Source organism: Silene latifolia, chromosome 1 (genome assembly GCF_048544455.1).
Source record: "Silene latifolia isolate original U9 population chromosome 1, ASM4854445v1, whole genome shotgun sequence".
Classification (NCBI taxonomy): Eukaryota; Viridiplantae; Streptophyta; class Magnoliopsida; order Caryophyllales; family Caryophyllaceae; genus Silene; species Silene latifolia.
The window spans coordinates 187870184-187894554 of NC_133526.1; the positions used below are offsets into that span (position 1 = coordinate 187870184).

General features: G+C 36.4%; 2 protein-coding genes across 3 annotated transcripts; both read left to right on the forward strand.

Annotated features, from left to right (window-relative positions):
• The first annotated feature begins 1286 nt into the window (after nucleotides 1–1286).
• Nucleotides 1287–5836, forward strand: LOC141616930 (putative disease resistance protein At4g14610). 2 transcript variants are annotated; one of them, XM_074434162.1, is made up of 3 exons: nucleotides 1287–1578; nucleotides 2510–3670; nucleotides 4696–5836. In XM_074434162.1, exons 2-3 carry the CDS (start codon nucleotides 2602–2604, stop codon nucleotides 5307–5309), a joined length of 1683 nt encoding a protein of 560 aa, XP_074290263.1. In that variant the 5' UTR covers nucleotides 1287–1578; nucleotides 2510–2601; the 3' UTR covers nucleotides 5310–5836. The 2 variants fall into 2 exon arrangements, with proteins under 2 accessions (XP_074290263.1, XP_074290215.1); XM_074434114.1 differs by lacking the exon at nucleotides 1287–1578 and having other exon boundaries at nucleotides 1598–3670.
• On the forward strand, nucleotides 5414–21356 carry LOC141589248 (putative disease resistance protein At4g27220). The gene is made up of 4 exons (XM_074410260.1): nucleotides 5414–5597; nucleotides 18254–19566; nucleotides 19997–20098; nucleotides 20529–21356. Exons 1-4 carry the CDS (start codon nucleotides 5414–5416, stop codon nucleotides 21354–21356), a joined length of 2427 nt encoding a protein of 808 aa, XP_074266361.1.
• Nucleotides 21357–24371: the final 3015 nt, after the last annotated feature.

The window sequence follows — 24371 nt, forward strand, 5'->3', positions numbered from 1 at the left end:
TTCACAAGGCTAATTAGAGCAAGTCTTGACCATGCAAGGGCGTTCCGGAAGTATAGGGGCATTTTTGGAAGAAATAAGAAACTTGAGCATGAAGATATCCAAATGGATCGATGGACAAAGATAAATAAAAGTGTTGTGCGGAAGCGTGAATATCCCCGTGTTGGGCCTCTGCTGCATCTGTGTCCACAACCCATAATAGTACGATATTGTCCGCTTTGGGCCAAGCCCTCACGGATTTACTCTTGGGCTCCTTCCCAAAAGGCCTCGTACTATTATATTTTCTGGACACTTATAAAGATGATCTTCCATCTTTATTCTACCGATGTGGGACATGGGTTTGCACCCTAACAATCCTTCCCTCAAACCAAGGACCATCATCTTGACTCGGACCTTGACCTCCATGGAGGACTCTCCCACTCTACAGCCCCAACTTCTAGACACCCGAAACATCACAAGTCTTGATAACCTCCCCCTTAGCCGACACACCATGCTACCACACCCGAAACATCACAAGTCTTGATAACCTCCCCCTTAGCCGACACACCATGCTACCACGAGCCGTCCATGTGCCCTTCTTGGGGATTTGTTACACATGCATATCGAACATCCTCTGCATCCAATATACCCTGGACCGGGTCCGTCACTTCAGAAGTCCTAGAACACAAACGGTCTCTGGCATCCAACCTGGAAAGGACCCACCAGACCTATGGCACCCAATCTAATAAGGGTCCACCTGATCAACAGTTCTAGTACACAAATGGTCTCTGTCCCACAAGACCTATGACGCCTTTCATCCATTTAGCCCTGGATCGGGCTTGCTCAAGGACTCACCCCGAGCTAGGAGTTCCATGCCTTACCGTGTACGCCTTCAAGTCTTGGGCCTGCTGATGAATCCTCATGTCTAGCCCAAGTCGAACCTTGGGCTCTGATACCACTTGTTGTGCGGAAGCGTGAATATCCCCGTGTTGGGCCTCTGCTGCATCTGTGTCCACAACCCATAATAGTACGATATTGTCCGCTTTGGGCCAAGCCCTCACGGATTTACTCTTGGGCTCCTTCCCAAAAGGCCTCGTACTATTATATTTTCTGGACACTTATAAAGATGATCTTCCATCTTTATTCTACCGATGTGGGACATGGGTTTGCACCCTAACAAAAAGGAAGGCCATTAAAAAGTTGAGAGCTAGGAGCTTAGGATGCCATTTTGATACCATATGAACATTTAACCGGAGGATCAACATTGAATTCCCTTTGCAAATTAAAGATGGAACTAAGTGGAACGACCGAGAACACCACGCCCGATCGGGGTGACCCATTTCTACCTGTTTATGTTACTCCCTTTGGTTAATAATTAAACATTACTCTTTTATTGAACAAGAACAACAATTTAAATTGGAAGGAGATCTTCAGAATTCACTCCTACAACTTCATTCAAAGAAATTCTGCAATGGTTTCTTCAAAAATCTCTCCCCAATTTTTAAAATTCAATCTTCAATTGCTGCAATATTTACGTTGGTTTTGCAATTACTCTCAATCAAAGACGATGACTATGGCGGAGTTAAGCATGATCGCTTTTAGGTAACTCAACTTCTTTTAATTACATATTTCCTTCTTATTTGTTTCCTTCTTTATCTTCATTATTTACATGCAATTGTTGTCATTATTGAATTGGTAAAGTCAAACAATGCTAATATTGCTCCTCACATCTTCATAATCATGTACTGTCAGCCTGTCATGATAGATCAATTTGATTAGGAAAAAGAATAGTATTCCCTTCGTCCCGGTTATTTATTTACCTTTAGTTTTGGCGCAAAGATAAGTAAAGAGAAAAAGACCATTTATTTGATGACGAGTGAACCAAATTGAGGGTAAATGGTCAAATTGTTCATTAAAAGCATTACCAAATAGAAAGGTAAACAATTGAGTGAAACCTCCTAAAATAGAATAGATAAATAAATGACCGGGATGGAGGGAGTACAAGTAGTAGACTATTGAGCAAGATTTTTGCTTCTCCTATATATAAACAAGCGACGACTTGGAACTAGCCAATATAAATGCCGTTTTGTTTAATCATTAGATATTACTATCGCAAATAGAGCTTGTTCTTTGATGGCAACAACTTGTATAATTATTTAATTGTTCGTCTCGTTGAATTTTACACAATGCACATGTCTGATGTCTCCAACTACAACCAAGCACGACAACCAGCTGTTGTGTATCATAATATAAAGAAGACTTAATCTGGGTCATATTTTATAAATTTCCAGCCACTTGATACTTTAATATTAACAACACAAATGGGTGTTCTGTTCTCCATTTAAATCTTCCAACAATTGTTCAACTTGAAAGGAAGTCTAAGAAATTAACTGCTTTTCTTTTACTCTTCTGATTCTTGGTTTCTTCATTGTCTCTTCAAGGCCGTATATACAATCCTTTCTATTGTTAACTCAATAAAAAACAAACAAATAGTGTGTGTTGTGGTGAGGAATAATGTCTGACCTGATATTAGGTGGTGTCAAAGCTGGGGTGGGTTATTTTGATACATTGGTTGTCAAGAGAATCCAAGAGTATCTCAAGTTTATCGGGAGTTATGATGATAACATGACTGCTCTGATAAAAGAGCTTAACATTTTGTGCGCGAAGAAGCTGGACCTTGATACAAAAGTGATGGAAGAAATGGCTGATTCGCGGAAGATTACAATAGTGACTGCAAATTGGTGGAATAGTATAATGGAGTTGATCAAGGGGGAAGAAATGAAGAAGCTTATGAAGGAAGAAAGGGTGGCTGAAATTGTGGTGAAAATGATAGAACAACCTCTTTTGAGGAAGTTATGGCAAGAGGATAGAGAAATTTTTGACATTGTGGTCCATGTGGTGAAGAAGAAGTGCAATCAAGAGATTGTTGGTGGAGAAATTGATGCTGAGGAGGATGCTGATTACAAGAAAGTCGCCAAGATAGCTAGCAATGTTTTGAAGGATATTGCTGAAGAATTTAAGGATTTTATAAAAAGGGATGGCACAACTGTTGCCGTGGTTAAGCTGTTGAACAATGATGATCTAGAGAAGCTCAGGAGAGGCGGGAACGAGATGGATGAGATGCTGCGTAAAGCAGAGGATATCATTCTAAAGGAGGCTGAGCTTAATGATCATAATGAAGAGGAATTACCACTCCCGAAACATGACAAGGATGTCCAACTAGTTAATCAAAGTATCATTAAAGAGAAAGTTGGAGGTTGGCGTAAACGTATGGGGAGCTTGATGACTTTTTTGGATGACGAGAGTTTCAAGAAGGGTTTGCCAGATGGTGCTCTGTTAGGATTGGAAGTCTTGGATGTTTTGAGCAAGAGTTCCGGGTCTCACCAGGTTGAAGAAATTTGCAAGTCACACAGATATTGTGGTTGGTGTGCTGTTCGATTGGAAGTTTATCGTCATCGTCATGATATGAATGAACTAGCTGAAATTATGGTCCAGCCTATCAAGTGTATGATTGATGGATGTCCTCTTGGTTCGGAGCCTCTGACGAGACGTAAAAGACCAGATGAACTCGAAAATATTCCCGTTGACTTTATGGATGGCTTGGAATCTAGAGAAGAAGTTTTGCGGAAAATATTGATAGATTTAAACGATGATCAAGTTAACATTGTTGGTGTATATGGCATGGGCGGTTGCGGTAAGTTGTATTTTAATCTCCTTTTTGAATTTTTTTTAATGAGTATGCATTTTCTGCTATTTTTTTTAGATTTACGGGTCTGTTAATGGGCTAGGTATATCTTGGTCCTAAATTAGCGGGTCACATCAAGTTTGAATCATCTCTTGGTACAAGTTAAATTTTACGTGTTCATAGCTCTTAAAAAGCTGATCAGGTTGTTCAAGGGCCGTGTAAAGATCAAGGGGAAATAGAAGATAAGCTTCAAGATTGTCTTATACCCTTAATAGACCTCCCAATTTCACATACATTTTGAAGTGTCCTTTCGCTAATGAATCTAAGAGTTCAGTGCCTAAATTTGAAATTATATGTCTATGATACACGACTGTTGTCGAGTTTTCTTGAAGTCAACCGCACATAAACTATTTTGTATTATACAACAAGTCTTCCTTAAGACACGGCTTTTTCGTTTGAAATTAAGACGAAAAAATGTTACTCCCTCCTAGTCGCCATTTTTTTCCCTATTTCCTTTTTTAGATTATTCAGGTTTTCTTCCCTATTTTTTTTCGGAAGATTTGTGTGGTTCAAATTTAATTGCACGTGGTGCAGTGTGTTTTGTGTGGTCAAAATTCATTTTCCCTATTTCTTGTGCAAAAAGGAAAGGGGAAGAAAATGACGACTAGGAGGGAGTACTTATTTGCGATAAAATGTAACCATCTTTTGATAAAAAGTTATCAGAACAATATTCTATTCTAATAAAATGTGAACAATTTTAGCTCTAACTTTGACTTGATAATGAACTAATTAGAGCAAATAATGTTCGAAAACTAAACTTATTGATAAAAAAACCAAGTATAGGCCTCGTGCTATTGTTGCACGGTATTTATAGATCCTATTTTTTTCGTATACTATTAAGAGATGTGTATTTTATTTTAGCAATTGGTTACTCCCTTCGATTCATTTATTTGTTTAACTTTGTTTAAAATACCCCTCACAAAGTATAAACAATTGAATGAAACGGAGGACTAACTTCCGTTAGGATATTGCAGGAAAAACAACGTTGGTAAAAGAAATTGCCCACAAAAGAGCTATTGATTTATTCAGTAAAAGAGTAGTGGTAGAGGTTTCGGAAGTGCCAAATATTAAAGGCATTCAGAATCAAATTGCCGGAGGAATCGGCTTGACATTGGATGATATGCACACTATTGCTGAACGAGCGCGTATCCTTTATAATCAACTCAAATTAGAGAAAAATAAAATTCTCATAATCCTTGACAATGTATGGAATAAACTTAAGTTATATGAAGTGGGGATTCCTCATGGAAGTACTGAAGATTTTTGTTGCAAACTTTTGATTACAACCAGAGAAAAACAGGTGTGTAGGCTCATGGATGTTCAAGAAGCTAATATATTTAAGGTTGGCTTATTGAACAAAAAAGAAGCTTTAAATCTTTTTGAAAACCAAACAGAAAAGAAAGTGGGCAGTGGCGAATTTAAAGCCGTGGCAGATAGATTATTGAGGAAGTGTGGTGGGTTACCTCTTGCAATTGCGACAACAGCGAGTGCATTAAGGGGCAAGGATCTGCCCATGTGGTGTCATTTTGCGGAGACATCGGAAAAGCCTATTTCGAGTCAAATTAGCACTGAGTATCGTGAAACATAATTCTCGAAACAAGCTACAAGCTTGTTGATGTCGAAGAAAAAATGATTTTTTTATTTCTTGCTTGTTTATCTCCCCTCGATTTGGCTATAACAGTAGACGACTTAATGAGATACGGCATTGGGTTGGATTTATTTCAACGCGTCAACGGCCTTTCAGAAGCCATGGAGCAAGCAAAAATGTGGGCTAACGAGCTCATTTCATCGTCATTGTTACTAAAAGGTGATTCTAATGCTGAAGTCAAGATTCATGATCTTGTTCGTGCATTTGCTATCTCATTTATTGACAAAGGTAATGTAACATTGACTACTAATCTTGTACCAAAAAAACAGCAATTGGTCTCCCTTGTGACGGGTTACCATTTGTGACGGATATTTTGTGAGATAAAATGGTAACAAAATGGGTTAGTGGAGAAAGGGAACCACATGAATAGTGTTGCAGAGAGAGAAAAAGTGGGTACATTGTGAGATAAAATGGTATCCGTCTTCAGCTTGTGACGGATATGTCATGTCTTCAATGAGAATTTGTGAAAAAACAGACTACTAAGGAACATTTTTTTTTTGTTTTTTTTAGAAAAGCAAAAAATACAAATCATTCTCTTGTTTTCACATGTTCTTTAATTTCTGAGAAATATGGACTTGCCTATAAGAATTTACCGAGTTATTGAAATTAATAAGATAACTATGGAGGCAGGCAGTCTTTCCTAATAAGGGTCAGGAGTCCGCTTGCTTGCTTACAAATGGTCTTTTCTTTCTAGCGCGGGTAGGTCATAACTATAAGCGTGAGGATCCCCATCATACTTACTTTAAAAAAAATCCAGGTATTCGACAAATGCTGAATTGAGCAAGACTTTGTGTTGATTAGTTTTAGATAAACTTCGATTGAGAATGATGGGCGTAAGACAGAGAAGAGTCAGAGGAAGAACAGGAGGAAGCTGGGACTGGTGAGGCCTTCCGACCTTCCAGCACCGGGCAGGTGTCAGACTCCGAAAATCGCGGACTGGAAGAAAAAGTGCGCATGATTTGGCCCCGTGCACCCTGAGATTACAGAAAACCATAGAATGAGTATTAAAAACGATGACCTCTTTTTCGAAATATATGATATAAATTAATTACTTGATTTTATTGATTAAAATAAACTAATTAAATTATTAACAATAAATGCAAAATCGAAATAACAATAATAAAGAGAGAGAGAAAGAGAGACACACAGGATTTTGAAGTGGTTCAGTTTCACAAGTCGAAACCTACGTCCACTATTCTCGATTAATAATTTTTAGTACCTTTCTCCGGATTACAAAAATTATCAATCCACTCGTATAATCAACTATATGATTATAACTCAGATTGAGTATCACTAAATACTCTAGGTTGCTCTTACGTTAATAAGAAAAATACAACGATAAATACTAATCTCACGTTATGCGAGTGAGTATAATACCCTTGTGTATTTAGTATCCTTTAACGATTTTTCTTTGAGTGATTGACAAATTTGATGCGTAATTTTTGTATAAGCAAATTTGGAAAATAAGAATTAAAGCTCAAATGATTTTTGCTTAAAAATATTTTTCTCTCTTGAAATTTGTAGATGTGTGTGTCAACAATTATTGTTGAATGAATGAGAGTATTTATAGTAGAGTGAATTAGGGTTTGGAATGTTCTGGAATTAGGGCATAGGAATATTCTGGAAGAATGAATCCTAACAACTTGATGAACAAGTAAGAAGCAAAAGGAAGGAGGAGTTTTGGCCTCCTAGGGTTTCGACCACCCTAGGGTTTCGGCCTCCTAGGGGTTCGGCCCACCTAGGGTTCGGCCACTAGGGTTTGGCCGGCCTCTAGGGCTCCTTCGGTCCACTTCTTGCTTCTATAGCCCGCAACAAAACGAGATAGAATTTAGTTAAAGCCCTAGGTTGCATGACGATATAAATATCGTGTTACAAACCAATAGTTTATTTAACTTAAATTCTAATTAATTAATTCCAATTAAAATAAATACTCTCTTATTTTTATAAACCATTAAAAATATATTTTCCAAAAATTAACGCATCATTTTTGTCTAGCAATGAAGTTATGTCTATTAGGTCATAACTTCACTAACCTTTAAATCAAACAAAGTAAAACCATTACTGAATGACGACCTATACTATCTAATCTTCAGTAGATCTTCAGTAAACGAATCGTCTCTTCACAAGTCTCTCAACTTGAGTCTCGTGGTTGATTTCCAATCTTGATCTTGCTTGAATACATCGATCAAGTGTATTTGAAGTTGTACCTCCTTGGTCCAAACTTCAAGCTTGCGTCATTGTAATTGTTCATTTCTAAATTAAAACTTAAGCACACAATTACACGCATATGTTTATATATTAAGTCCACATACAAATCATTACTGTCATTATCAAAACAATTAATAAGGACTAAAGGTCCAACAAATTCCCCCTTTTTGATGATGACAAGTCTCCTATGATTTGTGTCTAAGTCTAGTTCCCCCTCAACATAATACTTCCCAAATTATAGAACAGTTGAGCGCAGAAACTAAAGATCTCTTCAAAGTTATAACTATAGAACGCCATGAGAGAATTAACTTGAGACGGTCGCAAATCATAAAAACAATTCCCCCTCTTGGCATCATTGAAAAGATAAGAACAAACATAAAACGACCAGAATAATATATTATGAGACAAGAAATAATCATGAAAAACATATTATATTAAACGCAATCTAGTTCTTAATTAGCATAATAATAATATAAACTTGCAATCACAAAAGGAATAATGCGGAATTGAAAAAGCTAATATCCATAAGAATGGATTTTTATTGTGAGCAAAGGAATTAAAAAGATAAGGCTAGGGTGAATGGATTAGGGCAAAATGGTCAAGGGTAGCGTGGGCTTGGCGGGTTGGACCTAGGTCGGGTGCGGTATTCCAAGTCCTCGAGTCGCGCATGACAATGATCTAGGAGTGCAGCTTGGGCAGTCAATCGAGTATCGAAGTTACCAATCCTCAAAGTCATTGCTTTAACTGCTTCATATATAGTTTGCATCTCAGACCTCATCTCCTTCCCAGATTTCAAAAGCTCATCACCAAACTTAACCAAACTAGCCATACCTTCCTTTATTTGAGTAGACTCGGAGTGAGTTCGCACGGTGGCCTTAAAAACACTTTCGAGCCGTGTATCAAACCGTGACAACACGGTATTTAGGCGAGCCGGGCTGATTTCACTTGGTCCACTAGTATCAACTCTCTTTTCCTTTTTAATTAGGTCAAACAATTCTTCTAATTTCTTGTCTTGTTCATTAATCCATCCAAGAATAGAAGTAAAATTTGAATCCATCTTTGAATCCAACATATCAAAACTCACATTGCTTTTTCCTCCTTTTTCTCCTTTTGTCTCAAAATCGAGTTCGTTGCCATTAATAACGAGCTTCATATAAGATAGATAAAGATCGCTCATCTCGTCATTAGTGATAACCCCATAACTATGCTTCCCAATTACTCCTTTCTTCTCTAAAAGTCGTGAAATCCAATTCCCATAAGGTAAACTTAAAGTAGAAGCTAAATCATCCATCTTAGCCGTTACACTAGCTTGTATAATTTTATGAAACACAAGCAAGGGTAGACTAACCTTTTCTCCTTCAAGCCAAGCCTTCATCATAATCATCTCATGTGCCCCGAATTTATCTCTACCTTCTTTTCGAGGAACAATGGTATTCCAAAGAAAGTTTAAAAAGAACCTTAATTTTGGCGACAACTTCGCAGTTAAGATAGTCTCAGACGAAGTTGCATCTTGTTTGAAATACCGTTTCACAATCAATCTCTTTTCGGGTGACAGACCTCCCCATTCTACGCTTGGATTGATTTCGATTCCTCCTCCAGGAACTCGAGCCAAGTCGCAGAAATCACCAGGTGAGACTTTTATTGAAGTCTCATTAACCACAGCAAACAAATTTCCTTCCTTAAGATGAACAGAAGCATAAAATTGATATACCTCAATAGGAAAGACAGGACCACTTACAGCAACAATATTTTCCCATCCTTGATCCTTGAGAAAATTTCTGAAGAACCCAAGTGCTTTATATTTCTTTAACCAATCAATCGAATATACTCGTCCTGCGTGAATGCGATATTGAGCAACTTGATTGACATCTCGTCGTTCTACTTGAGTTAATCTAAGATTAATCAGTCCATTGTCGGTGTAATCATCCATATGCTGTGTGTAAAGAGTACGTGAAGAACCATCTTGAAGTACATAGTTTTCAGTCTTAGAGCTTACCTCAATTTCCGAAACCAACTTTCCCTTACCCTTAAACAATTTTCGTCGCTTGGTGAGGTTGGCGGGTTGGTCGACGGCGGACGGTGGGGAGCGTGGGATGTCGGCGGTGAGGTGGAGCGGGTTCTTGGCGGTGATTGGCTTACCTTCTTTCTAATAACAACATGTTTCTTTGATTGAAAACGGGTTGTAGGTTGATTAGTCATTATTAAAATTGAAGATAGTAGTAAAAGGTAATTAGGGTTTAGATGATTTGAATTGATTAGAATTATGGAGAGATTAAAGGGGTATATATAGCATAAGGAATTTGAGTTTAGGTAAGAATAGGATTCCTAAAAAGATAGAAAATAATACCAATTTCCTTATTTCTTTAATGCCTTTCCTTTTTTTTTTCGGCATCTTTCCCTTTTTTTTTCTTTTTTTTCGTGCCCCTTTTTTTTTCACGGCACTTTCCTTTTCTTTTTTTTTTCGTGCGTTTTTTTTTTTTTTTCGCACTTTCCCTTTTTTTTTTATTTTTGGCATTATCTCCTATTAGATGTAAGATTAGGAAGGAATCTTTTGTATTTGGAGTTTAGGCAGGATTTGTGTAGGAATATAATAAGATAGAAATATCTTTATTATATTAAGGCAGTTTATTGTAGATTTTGTCGATTTTTGTAAGGAAATGTGATTATGCAGAATATAAAATACTACCATACACATAAGCAAGATATAACACGTAAAATAAATATTATTTAACATAATTAAACTTGCAACAAAAATATACGGACACAATCGTACAATCTTATCTTCCTAGCAGTCATTCGGGTTCCCGGACATAATTATGACGGATTTAATTATCACTAATTAAACCAATCTCAAGTCTCAATAACTCAAAGCGTTTTCTAGCTAATGCCTTAGTCAAGATATCAGCCCATTGCCTTTCAGTACTACAAAATTCAAGTGAAATGTTGCCTTTCTCTACATGATCTCGTAGAAAATGGTGTCGAATATCTATATGTTTGGTCCTCGAGTGCTGGGCAGGGTTTTTAGAAATTACTATAGCACTCGTATTGTCACACATAATAGGCATACGACCTACATTTATACCATAATCACATAGTTGTTGCTTTAACCAAAGTAATTGAGAACATACGAGTCCCGCAGATACATACTCGGCTTCAGCAGTAGACATTGCAACTGAATTTTGTTTCTTCGATCCCCATGTGATAATACAAGGTCCAACAAACGTTGCATACTCAGAAGTGCTTTTCCTATCTAAAGAACATCCTGCATAATATGCATCTGAATATCCTACTAGATCGAAATTACACTCAAGTGGATACCATAAGTATAAATTAGATGTACCAATTAAATATCTCAAGATACGTTTAACTGCAATCATATGTGACTCTTTAGGACACGATTGATATCGCGCACAGACACATACACTATACATTATATCAGGACGACTTGCAGTTAAATATAAAAGTGAACCAATCATACCTCGATATGTAGTCTCATCGACACACTTACCATGTTCATCTATAGTCATCTTCTTTTCAGGTACCATAGGTGTATCGTATGATTTTGCATTTTCCATACCGAACTTTCGGATTAGTTCCTTGATATATTTCTGTTGGTGAATCTTTATACCATCCTTTGTTTGTTGAATTTGTAAGCCTAGAAAGTACTTCAGTTCTCCCATCATGCTCATTTCAAACTCAGAAGTCATTAGATCAGAAAAATACTTGCACAATTTTTCATTAGTAGAACCGAATATAATATCGTCTACATAAATTTGCACAACAAGTAAATTAGAACCCTCAGATTTTAGGAACAAGGTTTTATCGACAGATCCTCTTGTAAAATTATTTTGTAACAAAAACTTGGATAATCTGTCATACCATGCCCTTGGAGCTTGTTTCAAACCATATAAAGCTTTGTCTAATTTATAAACGTGATTTTGAAACTTGCTATATAAGAATCCGGGAGGTTGTTCTACATAGACTTCTTCTTCCAAATAACCATTAAGAAATGCTGTCTTAACGTCCATTTGGAACAGTTTCATTCCTTTATGAGCAGCAAAGGCAATAATGAGACGTATAGCCTCAAGTCTTGCTACAGGTGCAAAGGTCTCGTCATAATCGATCCCTTCTTGTTGATTGTAGCCTTGGACAACTAGTCGTGCCTTGTTTCTTGTAATAAGTCCTGTATCGTCCAATTTGTTTCTAAACACCCATCTTGTACCAATAACAGTTCGATCACTAGGTCGTGGCACTAAGTGCCATACCTTATTGCGTTCGAATTGTTGAAGCTCATCTTGCATAGCGGTTATCCAATCAGGTTCAGCAAGAGCTTCTTTAATATTGGTAGGTTCAATAGTTGATAGAAACGAAAAGAACGAGCAGAAATTATTCAAGGACCTTCTAGTTTTAATGCCTTGCTCTAGATCCCCTAGGATTTTGTCCAAAGAGTGGGAGCTTTGATGTTTCCACTTTTTGAGAACTCTAGGCTCATTATCATTTGATGGTCTAGCATCATCTGCAGACGAAGAATCATGATTTGTTCCCCCTGAGTTGGAATCGGGATTTTCTTCAGAAGCATCACTAACTTCGTTAGAAATATCATGATTTGGATCGGAAGTTACAACATCATTAGGTATAACTTCAAGATCTCTTTCTTTATCTAAGGAAGGGTCGATAGTATCATTAACTATGGACTTATCACTTCTCTTAGGATCGTTTGCAGAATTTTCTAGTTCATCATTGATACCTTGAATATCTTCCTCTTCATTTAAGGGCTCATTTCTTGCTAGAAAGAAATCGGGCTCATCTGGATCCTCTTCTTCCTGTTCAGCTTTATCAAACACATTATCTTCGTCAAAGCGCTTATGAACACTTTCTTTTATGCGCAAGGTTCTTTTATTGAACACTTTGTAAGCTTTACTATGATCCGAATATCTCAGAAAAACAGCTTCATCACTTCGGAGGTCAAATTTTCCTAAATTTTCTTTTCCATTATTGTGCACAAAGCATTTGCTCCCGAAGCAACGGAGATGTGATATATTGGGTTTTCTCCCTCTTAAAAGTTCATAGGGAGTCTTTTTCAAAATAGGTCGGATCATAGCTCTATTATGCACATAGCATGCGGTACTAACAAGTTCTGCCCAAAAGCTTCTAGGAAGGCCACTACACAAAAGCATAGTACGAGCCATATCCTCTAGGGTTCGATTCATACGTTCCACGACACCATTTTGTTGTGGGGTACGTGGTGCGGAGAAGTTATGCCCCACACCATTTTCCCTACAATATTCTATAAATAATTGATTATCAAATTCCGTGCCGTGATCCGTCCGAATCGAAATAAGTTTATTATCATATCTATTTTGGGCAAGCTTCATTAATACCACAAATTCATCGAAAGTTTCATCTTTAGAGGAAAGAAAGATTGGCCAGACATACCTTGAGTAATCATCGACTAGAACAAATACATACTTTGATCCACCACGGCTTCTAACTCTCATAGGTCCACATAAATCCATGTGTACCATCTCAAGTGGTCGTTTATTGCTAACTATTCTCTTAGGTTTAAAAGAGGATCTAACATGTTTGCAGCGGGCACATGAGTCACACATTGTCTCTTGCTCGAATTTAATTGAGGGCAAGCCTTCAACTAAATCCATGGACTTAAGTTTCTTTAAAATAGTTGGACTAATGTGTGCAAACCTCTTGTGCCACAGGCAAGACTCATCGGAAGTTACTTTCATACACGCAAAGGAATTTGTATTGACGACATTTAAGTTAATCATATACACATTCCTCATACGGTGACCCTCAAGTAAAACATTACTAGTACCTTCAATTATGATACGACAAACATCGGCATGAAAAACAACTCTATTTCCTTTGTCACATAATTGATAAATACTAAGTAAATTATGTTTAAGACCACTTACCAGATATACTTTATCGATTGAATGAGAGGTTGAAATTCCAATTTTTCCTACTCCAATAATCGTACCTTTCTTATTATCTCCAAAGGTAACCTTGCCACCAAAGAAGGGCTCTAGTGAAAGAAAAAGATTTCTGTCTCCTGTCATGTGTCTCGAGCATCCACTGTCGAGATACCATAGATTATTTTCTTTCACTTCTACCTGCAAATGAATCAAATACAACTTTTAGGTACCCAAGCTAGGTTGGGTCTTTTATGGTTAGTAATTCTATATATTTGATCCTTTCTAACCCATACTTGTCTTATTATTCTTTTGGCTTTAATATTGGGTTGTCTTGGTCTTTGTCTAACAATCGGAACATAAGGTACTCTAGGTTTTGTTCTATCGAAAGTAGCTTTAGGTCTAGTACCTTCATGAGACGCTCTAGGTTTAGAGTTATGAACTTTAGGCTTGAATGTATGCTTTCGATTCTCATTTATTTTATTTGATTTTGAGGGAACAGATGAGTAATCAAAAGCCATATCATAAGTCCATCTAAACTCATTATTGCGTTCTTCATTGTCGTTAGGTTCATCTATAGTAGAGACATCATCTTCCACTATGAAATCACAAGTCTTAACAGTTTCAACATTCTTTTTCTTATCCCAAGCGAGTTTGACACAATTGACTTGTATATGTCCAGTAGAGCCACAGTAATTGCAAATCAAGTATTCTTGGAAGATTAACGTATTTTCTTTTTCTGAAATCATTTTAAGGATTGGATTTGCATTTATCATGGTCTCTACGGCTATAGCATTCATGACCAAGTCCCATCTTCATGTTATTGTCAGATTGTTCAGTAAGGAAGTTTAGAACTTTTGTGCTTCCTTCCCACTTATCATGAACTTTTCGAGCATGTAAAAGTAATTCTTTCAAGGACTCAATTTCTTTTTCACATTTTGAATGATCTACATTTGAATCATTGGAAGAGCTACCTTTCTCAAAGTCTTCACGAAATTTATCAAAACGTTCATTCAAGATACGTTTCTCTTTTTCATGTTGTATCTTGAGTTGAGACATACTTTTGCTAGTTTCATCCAATTGCTTAGAGAGAAATAAAATTTCTCTCTTGTGTTCAGAAACCACACTATCTTTGCCATTAAGCTCATCTTTTAAAATCTCATTGACTTTCTTCAACTCAGAAGTTATAGCATCACTAGCTGTAACTTTAGCTTGAAGATGCTTAATGTTGAGTTTAAGCTCTGAAGTTATGGCATCACTAGCCGTAACTTTAGCTTGAAGATTCTTAATGTTAAGTTTAAGCTCTGAAGTTATGGCATCACTAGCCTTAACTTTTAATTCAAGAGCGTTCTTCTCAGCATTCGTCATGTCTGAAGTTGTAGCTGGAGTAGCCATAACTTTAGATTTGAGCTTTTTGGCGTTGGCTTTCAGAAGTGGGTTTTCCTCAGCAATATCTAAAATCTGTTCCTTAAGGTCTCTTAACTCTAGACTTTGTTCATGACAATGATCAAGGGAAAGTTCACAACACTTAATTAAATTATCCTTAGAAAGTTTCTTAACACACTTTTTAAGTTCAAGATAATTTACCTCCTCATCCTCTGAATCTGAATCTGAATTTCCAACAAGACACTTCTCAGCATTTGAAGCATTGCTTTCATTGTCGCTTTCGGAGAATAGATCAAGGCTGACGCTACTTAGACAGACGTTGGCAGTTTCTTCTTCATCTTCGGATTCGCCATCTTCAGAGTCCAAGTCTCCCCAGCAATATGCCATCATAACTTGCTTGAATTCTCTCTTTGTTTTGTCACGTTGGTTTTTGTCTTTAATTTTCTTCCATGTAGGGCAATCTTTGATTATGTGATTATCATCACCACACTTGAAGCATCCACGATTAGAGAAAGACCCTTTTGACTCAGACGATTTCTTAGGGGTTTGCTTTGATTTGTTATTTGTCTTATTTTGATTTTGAAAGAAGGGCTTTTTCCTAAGACGTTTAACAAACAATACAGTTTCATCTTCAATATCTGAAGAATCATCAATCTTGCTAGACTCAGCTTGTAAGGCCATCTTTTTGCTTGTGCCAACTTCCTCCTCATCCTGATTCAGAGTAATCTCGTGAGCCATTAAGGTTCCGAGTAGCTCCTGATAGGATAATGAAGTTAGGTCCTTACATTCTTCTATGACTGATTCTTTATGTCTTCATCTGCGAGACATACTTCTGAGTATTTTTCTAGCAATTTCCTCGGAGTCAAAAGTTCTTCCTAAATTTTTTAGCTCATTGATGATGCTAGAAAAGCGAGAGGACATGCTATCAACTGACTCGTTTTGCTCCATGGCAAACAGCTCGTATTTTCGCATTAGTAATGCCATACGTTGCTTTTTGACAACAGTGGTTCCCTCATAGGCTAATTCTAGACCATCCCATATTTCCTTGGCAGATGAACTGGTTGAGAAACGATCGAGTTCAGTGGCAATCATACCGTTTTGCAATAAGCTTATTGCTTTTGAATTCTTCTCAGCCTTTTTATAATCCGCCTCAATATAGTCTTCTTCTTTCTTTTCGACGGTAGTGCCATTACTGGTTGCAAGTAAGATCTTATTCGGACCATTCTTGATAATCAACCAACACTCCCAGTCGTTTCCCTTAATGAAGTGGGTCATCATATTTTTCCATAAACCATAGTTCTTCCCATTGAATATAGGACACTTTAGGTGTTTGGAATCCATTTGATAAAAAATAAATGCAGTGGAAAAGACGATAAATAGACTACAAAAAACGATCAACTCTAGCTGTTAGGCTATCAAGAGCACGAGGCTCTGATACCAATTGTGGAGTCTATTGATCGAATACGAAAGAGGGGGGGGGGGGGGGGGTGAATTGAGTATTAAAAACGATGACCTCTTTTTCGAAATATATGATATAAATTAATTACTTGATTTTATTGATTAAAATCAACTAATTAAATTATTAACAATAAATGCAAAATCGAAATAACAATAATAAAGAGAGAGAGAAAGAGAGACACACAGGATTTTGAAGTGGTTCAGTTTCACAAGTCGAAACCTACGTCCACTATTCTCGATTAATAATTTTTAGTACCTTTCTCCGGATTACAAAAATTATCAATCCACTCGTATAATCAACTATATGATTATAACTCAGATTGAGTATCGCTAAATACTCTAGGTTGCTCTTACGTTAATAAGAAAAATACAACGATAAATACTAATCTCACGTTATGCGAGTGAGTATAATACCCTTGTGTATTTAGTATCCTTTAACGATTTTTCTTTGAGTGATTGACAAATTTGATGCGTAATTTTTGTATAAGCAAATTTGGAAAATAAGAATTAAAGCTCAAATGATTTTTGCTTAAAATTATTTTTCTCTCTTGAAATTTGTAGATGTGTGTGTCAACAATTATTGTTGAATGAATGAGAGTATTTATAGTAGAGTGAATTAGGGTTTGGAATGTTCTGGAATTAGGGCATAGGAATATTCTGGAAGAATGAATCCTAACAACTTGATGAACAAGTAAGAAGCAAAAGGAAGGAGGAGTTTTGGCCTCCTAGGGTTTCGGCCACCCTAGGGTTTCGGCCTCCTAGGGGTTCGGCCCACCTAGGGTTCGGCCACTAGGGTTTGGCCGGCCTCTAGGGCTCCTTCGGTCCACTTTTTGCTTCTATAGCCCGCAACAAAACGAGATAGAATTTAGTTAAAGCCCTAGGTTGCATGACGATATAAATATCGTGTTACAAACCAATAGTTTATTTAACTTAAATTCTAATTAATTAATTCCAATTAAAATAAATACTCTCTTATTTTTATAAACCATTAAAAATATATTTTCCAAAAATTAACGCATCATTTTTGTCTAGCAATGAAGTTATGTCTATTAGGTCATAACTTCATTAACCTTTAAATCAAACAAAGTAAAACCATTACCGAATGACGACCTATACTATCTAATCTTCAGTAGATCTTCAGTAAATGAATCGTCTCTTCACAAGTCTCTCATCTTGAGTCTCGTGGTTGATTTCCAATCTTGATCTTGCTTGAATACATCGATCAAGTGTATTTGAAGTTGTACCTCCTTGGTCCAAACTTCAAGCTTGCGTCATTGTAATTGTTCCTTTCTAAATTAAAACTTAAGCACACAATTACACGCATATGTTTATATATTAAGTCCACATACAAATCATTACTCTCATTATCAAAACAATTAATAAGGACTAAAGGTCCAACAGGTCTTAACTTAAGACGAGAACAATGTCCCCATTTTATAATATAAAGTTACCATTTAATGATAGTAAGTTATACTAACTAAAATTGTCACTTTCGTTTATTCAAAAAAAAAAAAAAAAATCACTTTCAGTTAATACCGGTGGTACCTTTTTATCATAAGAATTTCACATTGTTCGTAAATAGTCATATTTTATCCATCTTAATTTAAGACCAATACCACCCCGTCTGAAATGAGAATTTGTGTTTACCGTTGTTCACGGACAAGTTAGGTTACTAGGATTCCTCTAACTTGGTTTGCAAATTTTACTACTAATTAAGTTGGATTATGTCTGGTGAAATTTCTCTAATTAAGCAACTCTTGGTATAAACTATAAACCACTCTTTTGTGTTAGATCTTGTATTACCCCACGTATTATAAATTTAATCACTTTAGAGTTTAGACCATGTATTGTTACGGCTATCACATATTTGATTCTTATGCATACTCTTTTGTTTCTATTTGGCAGGCAAAGAGCGCATGACTTTAGCTGAAAGCATTCCTCGATGGATGTGTAAGGAGACGTTTAAGAAGTTCACAGCCATATCATTGATGTCTGGTCATGATTTTTCTCGACTGAGTGGAGTGAAAGCTCCTCTGCTTGAAATTTTGTTATTAAAAGGCGACGTATCACTAACAACTCTAGCTTCTGATTTCTTCGAAGGAATGAAGAATTTGAAGGTTTTAAGTCTATCAAATGTGAACTTTAATATGGGCTTACCGGAATCAATGGCAGAATTGGAGCGTCTACAAACATTGCATTTGCACCACTGTAAGTTGAAAGACGTTAAATTGATTGGCAAGTTGGTGAACCTTCTTGTTTTGAGCTTGCGTGAGTCAAGTTTGGAAGAGTTACCTATTGAAATTGGGGAGTTGTGCAACCTTCGGTTGCTGGATATAGAAGGGTGCAAGGGTATGAAAAGAATCCCGGCTAATATCTTATCCCGTTTATCTCTTTTAGAGGGACTTTACATGTTCAATAGTTTTGATGATTGGGCATCCACAAATATCAAAGTTAAAGATGGAGGGGGGTCTAACCAGGCAAGTGGAAGTGAGCTTGATACGTTGTCGCACCTGAATGTTCTTGAAATGGAAGTATCCCAAAATGAACAATTGTTAACCGTAAATAGTGGCCAACTTGCCGAGCAACTGGGGAAATTCAAAATACGTGTTCAGAGTTCTCACGAAAGTCCTGAAGGATTACAGGAGTTCCGTTATGTTTTGGAGCTGATTGATATAGATTCAAGTCCAAACAGCGGGTTGAGAGCGTTGCTAAAAAAAACCGAGTGTTTGGTACTAATTGATAGTTATAGTTTCAACAAGAATGTTGTCCCTGAGTTGGACGACGACGGTTTTAAGGACTTAAAGTATTTGAAAATTCAAAATTGTGAGGTGAAATTTTTAATCAGCTCAAATGAGCAGAATGAGTCAATGGCCTTTGCATATCTGGAGATTTTGGAGCTAATATATATGAACAACTTAGAGATGATATGTGATGGGAAAGCGTCAGTAGGAATATTCTCAAATCTCCGTCGCCTCAATTTATATGATTTGCATAACTTGGAATGTGGGTTGTCTTTGACTTCCGCTTTACTTAACTTAAACGAGGTTTCTGTTGATTCCTGTCAATCATTGAAATTCGTTGCTTATAAGGATGCAAAAACTGAGACAGAAGTCGATATGTTTACTTGTTTGAAATCACTTCAACTACGCTCGGTTAATAGTCTATCCAGCGTGCTTCGGCAATCAGGCAATGAGATGTTTGCGCTCTTCAATGCAGAGGTAAGTCAGAGGAATAAAATATGCAAATTAGACAATTATTTTAGATTATTCTATGTGATAACCCTGTGTTTTTTCAAATTCTAGCTAGAACTCAAAAAAAATACAGGATTATCACGTAAAAAAACCCGTTATTTTATAGTATATAAAAACGGATTTGTTAACATATGAAATGAAAGGCTATCAAGATTACTTTATTGAAAATAGTGCATTAGTACAATCAGTTTATTTCAAACTTTTCATAGAATCTTTTCTCATATGGCTTCTTAAATCTTAATGTGTGTTGTAACACTTAGAAAAACCAAAAAAACGAATATTCATCACCAAAAATAAATTTCCTTGTTAAATCTATAAGATCATTAACTGTAGTTTTATTGCTTGTTAGATCATGATGTAAAATCTAACATGTGACCTTTTTTAATGTGTACCACAGAGCAAATATCCATCTCTTGAGAATTTGTTGTTGACATATAATGATACAATTACAACACTCTGGAGTAGAACAAGTTACATTTCCAGCTTTCAAGGTTTGAAGGTTCTATGTATCGATCAATGTTCTGAGTTGCGGAGCTTGGGGTCTCCATCTATATTTGTTGCACTCGTCCAACTTGAAGAACTCAAGATAAGTAATTGTTTCCGTTTACAAGAAGTCATAAGCAGAGAGACAGAAGCGGATGGAATTCTTGAAAAAGCTATAAATTTTTCCAAATTAAAACATCTTTCCTTGGAAGATTCCTGAGGAATTGAAAGGTTATATGGAGGAAGTTATAATCTTAAGTTCCCTAATTTGAAATCATTACATTTGTCAAGAATCCCTCATTTCACTAATTTTGACGGGTCAGAAAACTCAACCACCTTATTCTCTGATAAGGTAGTATTCTCATTACTGATATAAACAATACAAATTCTGATATATAAACTCATATCTGGTTAACTATAAAATTACATCCGTTATTAATGTGCAGATTGAATTTCCACGCATAGAGGAACTGGACGTACAAGAAGTGTCAAACGAAGTTTTGAGGCTATGGAATTGGTCTTCATCACTTGTGCAAGGAGAAAGTGAAAGCGGTGGCATCTCATTAAACCCTATTCCAAACTTGCAAATATTAAGACTTGCTAAGGTTCATGGGTTGGCGTCCGTTCCTCACTCTGTGAGATTGTCCCATTTGGATGTCAATGAATTCGATAACATCAAATCCCTATTCTCAGTTTCAGCGGTAAATGGGGAGGCCTTCTGCACATATTCTCAGTTTCCATACTTTAAAAACCTTTCTGTTCGTGAATGCAGGTCATTGGAACAATTGTTTGACAGCGAAGACGATGATGTTGTATCGTTATGTGAACGTCTAATAGGAATAACATTGCATAATGTGCCAAAACTGAAGATTTTGCCCCTGCATTTACTCAAAAATATTCGCACCCTCTCTATTTGTAAATTAAGTTGGAAATTTGTATTTCCAGCTGATCTATTCATTAAGGGTAAAGAACAACTCCAACTACTCGAAAGTCTCAAGATTGAAAACTGTAGAAACAATATGGAAGTAATAATCAAGGATGAGCTAGTTGGTGATGATGAAGAAAGCGTTTATAGTTTCCCTCGCCTTAAGATCCTAAAGTTAGAGTATTTGAATATCACCAAGTTTGCCTCCAAACCAAACAGTGGAATACAATTTCCATCACTTGAAAGTATTGAATTGTGGTCTTGTGATAATATCGAATCATTTTGGTCAGGATCCTTTATGGCTCCAAAACTAAAAGATGTGAAGCTACATGGGTGTGATAAAATGTAGTGTTTTTTATCAGAAAAAAGGAATGAAGTTCGAGAATTGCCATTTTTAGAGAGAGTGGCGATTAATTTGTGTTCAAGGTTGTTGTCATTTTCCTCTGAGCCTTTAGTTGCGCACAAATTGCATCACGTGGATCTACATTATTGCTCCCAAATGAAGTGGTTTATACGCGGTGTGGAGTCTATTGATCGAATACGAAAGAGGGGAGGGGGGGAGGGGGGTGAATTGAGTATTAAAAACGATGACCGCTTTTTCGAAATATATGATATAAATTAATTACTTGATTTTATTGATTAAAATCAACTAATTAAATTATTAACAATAAACGCAAAATCGAAATAACAATAATAAAGAGAGAGAGAAAGAGAGACACACAGGATTTTGAAGTGGTTCAGTTTCACAAGTCGAAACCTACGTCCACTATTCTCGATTAATAATTTTTAGTACCTTTCTCCGGATTACAAAAATTACCAATCCACTCGTATAATCAACTATATGATTATAACTCAGATTGAGTATCGCTAAATACTCTAGGTTGCTCTTACGTTAATAAGAAAAATACAACGACAAATACTAATCTCACGTTATGCGAGTGAGTATACTATCCTTGTGTATTTAATATCCTATAACGATTTTTCTTCGAGTGATTGACAAATTTGATGCGTGATTTTTGTATAAGCAAATATGAAAATAAGAATTAAAGCTCAAATGATTTTTGCTTAAAATATTTTTCTCTCTTTGAAATTTGTAGATGTGTGTGTCAACAATTAATGTTGAATGAATAAGAGTATTTATAATAGAGTAAATTAGGGTTTGGAATATTCTGGAACTAGGGCATAGGAATGTTCTGGAAATATAAAACTTGAAGAACAAGAAAGAAGCAAAGGAAGGAGTTTGGCCTCCCTAGGGATTCGGCCACCCTAGGGTTTCGGCCTCCTAGAGCTCGGCCCACCTAGGGTTCGGCCACCTAGGGTTTGGCCGGCCTCTAGGCCTCCATCGGTCCATTACTTGCTTCTTTAGCCCGCAACAAATCGAGATAGAATTTAGTTAAAGCCCTAGGTTGCATGACGACATAAATATCGTATTACAAACCAATAGTTTATTTAACTTAAATTCTAATTAATTAATTCCAACCAAATAAATACTCTCTTATTTTTATAAACCATTAAAAATATATTTTCCAAAAATTAACGCATCATTTTTGTCTAGCAATGAAGTTATGTCTATTAGGTCATAACTTCATTAACCTTTAAATCAAACAAAGTAAAACCATTACCAGATGACGACCTATACTAACTAATCTTCAGTAGATCTTCAGTACACGAATCGTCTCTTCACAAGTCTCTCATCTTGAGTCTCGTGGTTGATTTCCAATCTTGATCACGCTTGAAAACATCGATCAAGTATATTTGAAGTTGTACCTCCTTGGTCCAAACTTCAAGCTTGCGTCTTGTAATTGTTCCTTTCTAAATTAAAACTTAAGCACACAATTACACGCATATGTTTATATATTAAGTCCACATAACAAATCATTACTGTCATTATCAAAACAATTAACAAGGACTAAAGGTCCAACAAATTCCCCCTTTTTGATGATGACAAGTCTCCTATTATTTGTGTCTAAGTCTAGTTCCCCCTCAACATAATACTTCCCAAATTATAGAACAGTTGAGCGTAGAAACTAATGATCTCTTCAAAGTTATAACTATGGAACGCCATGAGAGAATTAACTTTGAGACGGTCGCAAATCATAAAAACAATTCCCCCTCTTGGCATCATTGAAAAGATAAGAACAAACATAAAACGATTAGAATAATATATTATGAGACAAGAAATAATCATGAAAAACATATTATATTAAACGTAATCTAGTTCTTAATTAGCATAATAATAATAATAATAATAAACTGAAATCACACAAGGAATAATGCGGAATTGAAAAAGCTAATATCCATAAGAATGGATTTTTATTGTGAGCAAGGATTTTAAAAGATAAGGCTAAGGTGAATGGATTAGGGCAAATCGATCAAGGGTAGCGAGGGCTCGGTGGGTTCGACCTAGGACGGGTACGGTACTCCAAGTCCTCGAGTCGTGCATGACAATGGTCGAGAAGTGCAGCTTGAGCGGTTAATCGAGTATCAAAGTTACCGATCCTCAAAGTCATTACTTTAACTGCTTCATATATTGTTTGCATCTCAGACCTCATCTCCTTCCCAGATTGCAAAAGATCATCACCAAACTTAACCAAACTAGCCATTCCTTCCTTTATTTGAACAGACTCAGAGTGAGTTCTTACCGCGGCCTTACAAACACTGTCGAGGCGCGTTTCAAACCGTGACAACACGGTCTTGATGTGAGCATTGCTAACTTCACTTGGTCCACTAGTATCAATTCTCCTTTGCTTTGTAATTAGGTCAAACAATTCTTCCAATTTCTTGTCTTGTTCATTAATCCGTCCAAGAATAGAAGTAAAGTTTGAATCCATCTTTGAATCCAACATATCAAAATTCACATTGCTTTTTCCTTCTTTTTCTCCTTTTTCTCCTTTTGTCTCAAAACCTAATTCGTTGCCATTAATAACGAGCTTCATATAAGATAAATAAAGATCGCTCATCTCGTCATTAGTGATAACTCCATAACTCTGCTTCCCAATTACTCCTTTCTTCTCCAAAAGTCGAGATATCCAATTCCCATAAGGCAAACTTAAAGTAGAAGCAAAATCATCCATCTTAGCCGTTACACTAGCTTGTATAATTTTATGAAACACAAGCAAGGGTAGACTAACCTTTTCTCCTTCAAGCCAAGCCTTCATTATAATCATCTCATGTGCCCCAAATTTATCTCTACCTTCTTTTCTAGGGACAATAGTACTCCAAAGAAAGTTCAAAAAGAACCTCAATTTAGGCGGCAACTTCGCAGCTAAGATAGTCTCAGACGAAGTAGCATCTTGTTTGAAATACCGTTTCACTATCAACCTTTTTTCAGGTAACATACCTCCCCATTCTACGCTTGGATTGA

Excerpts from the sequence above, each read along its gene's own strand:
- LOC141616930 (XM_074434114.1), top strand. The coding sequence starts at position 2,491 with ATGTCTGACCTGATATTAGGTGGTGTCAAAGCTGGGGTGGGTTATTTT. Across the intron at positions 3,671-4,695 it reads ATATGGCATGGGCGGTTGCG|GAAAAACAACGTTGGTAAAA; the intron begins GTAAGTTGTATT and ends AGGATATTGCAG.
- LOC141589248 (XM_074410260.1), top strand. The coding sequence starts at position 5,414 with ATGAGATACGGCATTGGGTTGGATTTATTTCAACGCGTCAACGGCCTT. Across the intron at positions 5,598-18,253 it reads TATCTCATTTATTGACAAAG|GCAAAGAGCGCATGACTTTA; the intron begins GTAATGTAACAT and ends TCTATTTGGCAG. Across the intron at positions 20,099-20,528 it reads CCAGCTTTCAAGGTTTGAAG|ATTGAATTTCCACGCATAGA; the intron begins GTTCTATGTATC and ends ATTAATGTGCAG.